The 10,139-nt window shown below is 40.4% G+C and overlaps 1 protein-coding gene across 1 annotated transcript; it reads left to right on the plus strand.

Moving 5' to 3' along the window:
- LOC309703601 (P2Y purinoceptor 14-like) lies at positions 1–4,221 on the plus strand. Its single transcript, XM_082528519.1, has 4 exons — positions 1–73; positions 2,512–2,620; positions 2,723–2,982; positions 3,284–4,221. The coding sequence occupies exons 2-4, from the start codon at positions 2,534–2,536 to the stop codon at positions 3,948–3,950; spliced, it is 1,014 nt and encodes a 337-aa protein (XP_082384645.1). The 5' UTR covers positions 1–73; positions 2,512–2,533; the 3' UTR covers positions 3,951–4,221.
- The last annotated feature ends 5,918 nt before the right edge of the window (positions 4,222–10,139 follow it).

The following is a 10,139-nucleotide window of genomic DNA, read 5'->3' on the forward strand; positions in this document are numbered from 1 at the left end:
AACCACGAAGACATATTGACTGAAGTAGCGTTTCGTGCTGACAGAAAACTGCAGAGGGATACATCAAATACAGGTGAGTCCAGCTGGTTTCTCAGACTCACATTTATTTGTACTTCTGCTGATTAAAAAAACAAAAAAACTGAAAAATGATTATCTTTAACATGTGGAGCAAAAACAGTCAATGATCAGCACCCACAACTAACATCCGTGTTCAAGAGACCAATCTGATCTCATGATTCTAAATTTGACTAAGGCCTGGGCCAAAACTACCAATAGTTAACCATGATCCAGATCTGGACTCAGACCTATCTTTAGAATAAGTCTGAGGCCATTTCTAGTTAACTCTGCACAGCTTTTCTCATATTTACGGTAGGATTATTTTTAATCTATGCAGCCTAATTTGTTTGTCTTTATGGAAGTCAATGCACGTACACAGGAAACTCACAAATTAGTCGTGTGCATTGTAACTGATACCACATGATGTTACTCAGCAATTAAATAACCTATTCAGAGCATGGGTGAAAACACAACTCTGCAAGGAGATGAGATGTAGAAATTCAGGTCAAAGTTCAAGTAGTAAGTCTGGCAAATCATGAGAGATAACGGTTAAAGATGAGATTGTTTCAATGTTAAATAGAGGGAAGAAGGATGCCATGCAGTAATTATCACTGTCATCTCGCTGCAAGATGGTCCTGGGTTTGAATCAAATCTGGGGCCTTTTTTTGTCCAGTTTCCTGGTGTTTGTTTCTCTGGTTACTCTGGCTTCATACCACAGTCTAAAGACTGAGGTTAGATTAACCACTGATTCTACATTGACCGTGAGAGTAGAGAGAGTTCACCACCTTGGCCTTCCTTGTTGTAGTAGACCTCAGTCTCTATTGATCTTGTGCTTAAGGCTCATTCCTGAGCTGGCACGTGCTTTCTTTCAGCCCAGCTTTCTCCAGCCATTAGTAAGATTTCTCAGTGTGAGTCATGTCTTTTGTCTGCTGGCAGTACATGCCATGCAAACGCCTGTCTTTCCACGGCAATTTTTCTTCTTGCTCCTCTTCTTTCTTGAGTTTCTGCTGCCTGAGACATTCAGTGAGCACATGGTCAGTAGTGGCCATCTTCCTAATATACCACACATCTGTTGTTTCATCCAATTTTAGTCATATTTAAAGCAACAAATCACAAAAACAGTTTCCTTAGCTTTATATCTTCAGGTACAATTATACAGAGAAACCACCAATAATCGTGTGCCCCCTTTGCGTAAGCACTTTGGCGACAGTTGGAAGGAAAAACTCCCTTTTAACAGGACTTCCTTTTAACTCAGCAGAACCAGGCTGTATGATTCAGTAGCTTTTAGAATCACTTTTAGCAGTAATGTGAAGTAATGGTTTTCTGCATGGCTTTGTCAGACTCTCACATTGTTGTGGAGCTCTATTGGCTTTCTTTTCATGCTTCTTTGAGGTTTGCCGTCTCTCAATCATTCCGATGTTGATTTGCTGCTGTGCTTAGGATCTTTGTCCTATTGACGGTCTCACATTTGACTCCTATAATACTATATTTGACTATAATACTTTGGTATGCAGAGGAGTTTATGGTCGACTCTGTGACTTTAAGGTGCCCAGGTCCCGTGGCTGCAAATCAAACCCTAATCATCACTCCTCCACCACTGTTCTAATAGTTAATGATACCTTTTGCTGAAATGCTGGGAATGCCAAACATGGTGCTGCCAAATATCTGCACTTCTGGCTGCTCTGTACAGAAGTCTTGTGGTTTGTTTAGAAGTAACTTCCCAAGCCTAAGCCATGTTGCCATATTCTTTATAAGGAGAAGAGGCGTTCTCCTGGCGGGCACTTTCAAACAAACCATAGTTGTTCGGTCTTCTTTAGATTGTTTGTCACGAACTTTAACATTTATCATGTTCACAGTGGCCTGTGGAGTCTGAGATATATCTCTTGGGATTTTTTCACAGTTTTTCTGAACATTGCACCATCTGACCTTAGGGTGAACTTACTTAGTTTGACCATCATCACATGGTGGCACGGTGGTTAGAACTGTTGCCGCACAGCACGAAGGTCCTGAGTTCAATTCTACCATCAGGCCGGGGTCTTTCTGTGTGTAGTTTGCATGTTCTCCCCGTGTTCGCGTGGGTTCCCTCCGGTACTCTGGCTTCCTCCCACTGTCCAAAGACATGCAGCTTGTGGGGATAGGTTAATTGATTAATCCAAGTTGCCCATAGGTGTGAATGTGGGAGTGAATGTGAGTGTGAATGGTTGTCTGGCCCTGTGACAGACTGGTGACCTGTCCAGGGTGTACCCTGCCTCTCGCCCTATGACAGCTGGGATAGGCTCCAGCGCCCCCGCGACCCTGAAAAGGATAAGCAAATGGATGGATGGATGGTTTCACTTTGAGTTACTACATCAAACAAAGACACCATGAAGATAATTTCAAAGATTAAAATAGCAATTATACATAATTTGTTGCAAAATGATGTATATGTGAGGTGGATTTTTGTTTCCGCTCCAGAAACATCACTGACCAAAATACCATGACTTCACCTTCCAATGAGACCTGTGAGGTTAAGGATATTTCAGCCAAACCTTTCTTTATACTGGTCCACAGTTTGGTCTTCCTGGTAAGTTTCAAATCATCAAATTGTGCTCTGTCAGAAATTGGTTTGAGGTTCCCAGTGCATGTACCAAAGTCTGTTCTCTCCATCCTTTCTGTGTTTCTTTAGGTAGGTTTACCTCTCAATGGCTTCATCATGAAGTTCTACTGTTGTCGAGGTCGAAAGCAGGCGTCCAGCAGCTTGAAAGTCTTCCTGAAGAACCTGACAGCTGCTGACTTCCTATTCTGCCTCTGTCTGCCACTCCGCATCACTTACTATGCCAGAAGCTCTGGAATAATCCCGAGTCTCTACTGCAGCTTTGGAGCTTCTGCCTTTTTCCTCAACATGTATGCCAGCATCATATTTATGGGGTACATCGCTGCCAACAGGTAAAAAAAAAAACCTTTACAGTGTTGTTAAGTACAACACTGGGTGTTACATCAGTAAATGTAGCTTGCCATCACCAGTGTGTGAATGTGTGTGTGAACGGGTGGATGACTGGATATGTAAAGCGCTTTGGGGTCCTTAGGGACTAGTAAAGCGCTATATAAATACAGGCCATTTACCATTTACCATTTAAATCCTGCAGTCCTAATTAAAGCATGAATGCATTTTTTAACTTAATGATTTTGGCAGCACTGTGGCTGATTAGTGAATTTGTCTATTGCCTGCTTTTGCTTCTCTCTTCAGGTATCTGAAGATCGTCAATCCTTCAGGAACTCGCGTCCTGCAGACAGTACGAACTGCCCACATCATCTCTGCGGTCACCTGGGTTTTTCTTCTGGCTACAGCAATTTCTTACAGCAATCTGTATTTGATGACTCAGGAATCTCTGACCTCTAACTCCAGCCGCTGTGATCCCCTCTTTAGTGAATCAGTCAAGTTGTTCTTTAAAATCATCCAGGTTCTGTCTGCCATCATCTTCCTCTTAGTCTTCATATCCCTGGTCTTCTTCTACTACAGCACCTCCCGCAGGGTGTTGCAGGCACAGCAGAGGCAGCTGGCCTCCTCTGAGAAGCTCTTGAAGTCTCGCAGGAACATGTTGCTGCTTGTCAGCATCTTCTGTGTTTGCTTTGTCCCCTATCACCTGGTTCGACTTCCCTTTACTTTTCTGTCGGGAAACTGCACAGTAGGTCCAGTGTTGTACTACCTGAAGGAGGTGTCCACCATGGTCTCAGTTTTCAACATCTGCCTGGACCCAGTTGTTTACTTTTACCTCTGTAAGGCTTTTCGGGCCAGGGTGAGAAAGTTGTCCAGGAGAGCCAACATTCAACAAGTGAGTGAGGGGAGTGAGAGCAGCAAGGAGCAGTTTGGCATCGTTACATCAACAGCAACGTCTCAAACCAATGAACTGTAGGAAAACTTCCATATTTTATGTACAGCCTTGTTTTGTGTGTGTGTGTGTTTTTTCTTTCTCTTTTTTTGTCACGTGAGTTCTGTGAAATCATGCTTATCCACCCCAAATCTTTACAAAAAATATAGTTTCTGCTAAGCTTATTTAAACATATCAAGAAGAACTTTTTACCTTTCTGCAATATGTTTTTTTTTATTATTTTATTCATAACAAAAATTAAAGCATAGATAATTGGTGTTGCTTAAAAAAAAAGACATCTCAGGTTTTTTTTCTACTTGGCTGTTTTCCAGAAATGTTTCATTTCATTTTGATGTGTATTGTAGGAAATACACTGAATAAAGCGACAATGTTTTGAGGTTGGCATGTACACATCATCATGATTTATATTCGTGAGCACATTCAGTCACATCATGATTCAAATATACTTGATTATAAATAGCATTGTTGTACTGACTTCTTTTTTTAACTCATGAATCAGTTGTTCCACACCGTTTTAGTCAAAAGGACCTATATGCATCTATAGGGTCATATAGCTCTAATTCATAACAGAAGTTATCTCAAGGCATTTTAGCTAATGCTTTGGATTTGGTAATCTCACAGTCTAAGAAGGCTAACCTGCAGTCTCCATATCCTCCCTGGTGAATTTGATGTATTGGTCCACTGAGTTAATGTGATCTGTGAAATGTAGGACGTCCTGAGATTTGATTTTCACCCAGGTGTCATCCAAATATCTGAACCAATGGCTTTGTGGTGTTCCAGGGTAGGATAGCAAAGCCCTCTTTTCCACTTCTTCAATCAATCAATCAATCAATCAATCAAGGCTTCATTTGCTATGTGCAAGTTGCCCTGCAGTGAAATAGGACACCCCCCCCCCCCCCCCCCCCCCCCGATCTTACACACACAACACAGACATCACATGGGGATACAGGTCGGAGATCGGTAGCGTTACAGAAAAAAAACACTGAAATATACACTACAATGGGAAAGTACAAGAGGAAAAAAAGTGACCTCTACTCATGCTGGGCTCCTGGGAGGATAGCATGAGCACAGGAAACAAAAAAACTCCTCTGCACAAAAAGCACATAAATGTCCACAGCACAACATTATGGAACACGTGACAAGCCACAGGGTCGGGTGGGGGGTGAGGAATAATCCGAAGCAAACACAGCAGCCATCCTGTCCAGCGCTACCATTCCAGCGCGGGCTCAGACCCGTCTCGTGTTCCCAGGAGGGAACAAGCATCGAAGGCGTTTGGAAAGGGAGGGGGGATGAGTGTGTGCATATCAGTGTATATGTGTGTGTGTGCGTGTCCATAGTTCAGCTGAGACAGTGTCCTTCGCCCTGCTAGGCTAAGTAAGCAGTCTTCCAGCCAACCCAAGTGGCCTTGCATGGAATGGGAAGGAACAGACTAAACACAGTTGTTATCAGGGTGTTGTTGTTCGGCTCCAGTCTTGCAACCGCAGCTGGCACAGAAAGGGTATCCACAAGAAGTGATGGTGGTTTTAACTTTTTACTTTAGTGCCAACAGCTCATATGAATTTCAAAGCAGTTCTAACACTGGTCTCTCAATCTCCCGTTGGAGAGCCGCGAGCTTCGCCATACTTGGGTTCTGTGATGTTGTCATTCTTGTGCTCAAAGAGCCAATTCTGGGAACTCACGACCACAGTGAGCTTCTCCAAGATGTGATCCAATTTGCGCTCAGAGGTGTTATTCTGAGTATTCACAGCAGCCGTAGCCTTTCCAAGATCTTATCCGTGCCGACTCAATGAGCCCATTTTGAGAAACTCACGCCTCTCCCATCGTTTCAATCCCAGCAGGCAGCCTTAAGTCTTCGATAAGTCAGGGCCAAGCCAGCTCCAATCAGCCAGAACCCTGTTACCATGGTTCCAAAGGGGTAGATATCTTCAGCACTCAGGCTCACCCAAGCCCAGACTTCTCGTTGAGAAAGGGGTGTCAATTGCATTTAGGGACCAGTTGATCCAATCCATAATTCCTCTTTTAGGTTTTAGAGAACAGACTGAGAGAGAGTGTTCCAGGGAAAAGTAATACAAAATACACGAGACTAGACAAGGACATAAGAGGCTAAGCAGGGAAGCTAAGGGAGAGGAGGAGGAGTGTGACCGCCTTTGTCAAGATCAAGAGCAGAAAAAAAAATTGGCCATTGTACAAATTGGCCATGATGGGTGAAACTGGGGAGCCCATTGCACACCCATGTTTCTGCCTGTAGAACTGACCCTTGTATGTGAAGTAGGTGCACACAGTTCCAAAAACAAACACACTTGATTGTGATCCACTAGCGGGATTTGTCTCGGCGTCACAGCAAAGCTCAATCTTTTTTTTTTCTGTTCTGCAGCTCAAGACTGTTTATGGACCCTAACATGTGAGACTTTGATAAGGTCAGAGATATTTAAGTTGTTTCTTTATGTTTTCTTTAGTTTTCACAGTGTCTGAAGAAAATAAGAGAGAGAAATAAACTTCAGAAGACATCAGTAGGTGTGGCCACTGTTTGTTGGACCCTGTAGTTACAATACTGGTTAACTTGAACATATTTACTTTATTTTATTTACATTCAACATGTCAGTATTGAGCATAACTAACTCTCAGTAAAATCACAAATAAGTTATGTTATGTTTAACATGGGTTATATTTTGATCGGTGATTAACCGACTACACCACTACTTCTTTTATTTTATTTGATTTTTGATTTTTGATTACGAATAAATTATTTTTTAGGAAAAGAGAAAAGCTCTGTTTTACCACTCTTATAGTTTTTACTCACATGAGGCGAGATATTAAGACCTTTGACCACTTAGCTGGGATGTAGGCAATAGTTCAAGTGATTCACTAACAATGACATACGTGTTCCAGCAGGAGGCAGTAATACACTAAACTGCACCTGTTGTGTTGAAAAGAAGGTGAAAGAGACTCAGAGTCTTGTCAGAAGTATTGTGAGGGAGTTGAAAGAAGAGGGTTATATTTCCAAGTCTCGGGAAAAATATCTGTCTGCTCCGATTTTTCCTCATCCTCGCCGGTTTTATCTTTCACCTAAGATTCATAAACCTCCAGAAACCTTGTCTGTTCCATTTAAGATCCCTATTGTTAGTGATTGGGACTGTGAATCATTCAGGATTACAGCATATAGAGTCTTTTCTAAATTCCTTGTCTCATCCGTTTAATGCACCCTAGTTATGTGAAAGATACATATGACTTTATTGACAAATTGAAAGATGTGAATGATCCATGTGACGCCTTACTTTTTACGATGGATGTGGAGTTCCTCTGTACCAACATAGACACAAGGTTGGGCTTATTGGCAGTTGATAAAATATTTAAATAAAATATGATTTTACACGTTCTGATGATAATATTTTAAAATTATTAAAATGAACTTTGACTAGAAATGATTTTCAATTTGAGGATTCCTTTTTTCTCCAAATCTCAGGTTGTGCACTACGTGGATATTTATACGTCCCACTGGGAAACGACAATTTTAGAAATTACCACTAATTTATTTTACGGTATTCGGACAATGTTTTTGGGATTTGGACACATGGATTAAAATATTTCAAAATCTTTTTGCATAAATTGAGCAATCACCACCCCTTAATAAAGTTAAAATTTCAGCTAGATCAATTTGTAGTTAATTTTTTAGACAAAGTTGTTTTCTTTAGAAAACAATAATAGTCAAAGTAAACAACTATGTAATAATTATTAATTATAGTAGTTACATTAATAGTAATGTAATCATTACACACACACACAAAGAGATGATGTTCATTTGGTATAACTGAGCTGCTCACACACCTTTGATTTTAATAAACACATTGAATAACTGAAGATTGTAGAGTCAATAATGATACTCTTCACACATAATATGTCAAATGGAATAAGCCAAAGGTCAAAATAACGATGACGATGATGATACTTTCCACACAAAAAAACTGAAGTAGGTCAAATGTCAAAGTGGATGTAGTGATAAAACAGTCAGCAGTGTGTTAGTTTTGCACCAATATCAGTGGAGGACTTTACCCTGAAAAATGCAGAGTGTAATGTAGAGCTTGATGGTTTTCCCAGAAACTGAGATTCTGTGGCTAGGATTTCATTGTGGATTGAGGTTTCTATCAAATCACTTTGAACGTCTATGTGGTGATAACGTGTTCACAGCTGAAAATGACACAGTGGGGTCTAAATCTTCTGGCAGTGGTTGGACAGCATGAAGGAAAATGGTGGAGCAACTTTATTCGTGAAGACTTGCTTTGTTGGTGCTGTGAACAGACACTTTATTTCCTGCTTTGAACTGTTTGTTTTAATGACACTTTAAAATAGATTGATTTGTTCTTCATTCAGTTATTGGATGACTCTTTTTATTTTTAGCAAATATTTATGTGCTCGTTCACAAATGAAAGACATAAAGACGTCAATCTTTTTGTGTGTTTGAGTGTTGAGAATGAGACTGACAGCAGGGTGAAAAGAAGTGAAAATGAGATTGATTTTATCCTCAGATGCTTTATTAAAGCACACAGGAAGTGATTGTGAATGCCCGTTCATGTTGGATCATCATGTGAAGTTTTCAGGATTCAGACTGGAAATGTGATTTCTCTTTAAGGCTCTAAAAACTGCGCTTTGCCCCTTTAAATCTCTTCCCCTCCTTTATTTGTACTGACAGCGAGCGCTCTGAATCCACACACACTTTCAGTTCTTCTTCTGCTGTAAATAAAGGAAAAACTAGCTGATTAAACGAGCTCCGTCATTACAAACTTCCTGCTGATGTTTCCATGTGAAGCAGTCGGAGATATTCCTCCGGCTGGACGACACGCTCTGCTTTGATACTAAAGCATTATAAATCTTGTTTTTTGGTGCCTGTGACCCATCTTATTAATTTATCAATCACGCAGGCAGTCGTTCCTCTGAGTTGGAAGGTGGCAAAAGTTACACCAATTTATAAATCGGGTGATAAAACAGACCCTGCTAATTATCGACCTATTAGCATACTCCCTATCTTTTCAAAGATAGCAGAAAAGTGGGTTGCTAACTCTATCATCAAACATCTTAATGACTCCAATCCGGGTTTGCACCGTATGCAATTCGGATTTCGCACTCTTCATTCAACTGAAACGGCTGTCTGTGTTTTTGTTGAGAGAGTGAAATCTTACTTAGACAAGAGCAGTTATGTTGCGGCTGTTTTTCTTGATTTCAAGCGTGCGTTTGACACTGTGAATCATCTTAAGCTCTTGTCTAGACTGTCGACATTTAACTTTAGTAATCACACTGTTAAATGGGTACAGTCTTATCTATCAGATAGAAAACAATGCGTGCAAATAAAGAATAGCAAGTCACCCTATCTTTACTGTACGCAAGGTGTCCCCCAGGGTTCAATTCTAGGCCCCCTGTTATTTTCACTTTATGTAAATGACTTGCCTAATGTGTGCAAAAATGTGGACACGATTATGTATGCGGATGATACGGTAATTTTTACGCAAGATGATGCAGCCCATCAGCTTTCACTGGCATTACATGATTTACAAAAATGGCTGAATGACTCATGCTTGTGCCTTAATTTTAAAAATACCGTATCAATGTTTTTTAGTAAACCTAAAACAACCGTGGCTGCAGTAAAAGTCTGCTTGGGTGCACAAGAATTAATTAATGTTGAGGAATTTAAGTATTTGGGAGTGCTACTAGACTCTAAATTATCCTTTAAAAAACACATTAAAAAAGTAGTGAAAACTGTAAATGTTAATATACAGAACTTTAGACAATCATTAACAGACCGCAGCGATTACATTCCTGCACTCTATGATACTGGCTCATATTGAATATTGTATTACAAGTTGGTCCTATACGAGCTCTGCTGCTATTGGGCCAATTGAAGTATGCTACAAAAGAGCATTGAAAATATTAGATAAAAAAACCTTTTTCATATCACCATTGTCAAATTTTAGAAAAATACAAGTTTTTAAATTTTACTAATTTCAAATTATTTAAATCTGCCTGTCTAATATACAAAGTTATACATGGTCTGGCGCCTCCACCAATGAGTGATTTTATTAAACAAAAGTCTAGCAGTGTTGCCGGGTCTCGACTGACTCGAGCCACTGTTAGAGGTGATTGTGAACTGGCACTCAGGCGGACCACCTTTTCACAGAATGCTCTGTCATATCAGGGAGTGAGCTTCTGGAATAGTCTTCCACT

This window comes from Aulonocara stuartgranti (genome assembly GCF_965226115.1).
Source record: "Aulonocara stuartgranti genome assembly, chromosome: 3".
Taxonomy (NCBI): Eukaryota; Metazoa; Chordata; class Actinopteri; order Cichliformes; family Cichlidae; genus Aulonocara; species Aulonocara stuartgranti.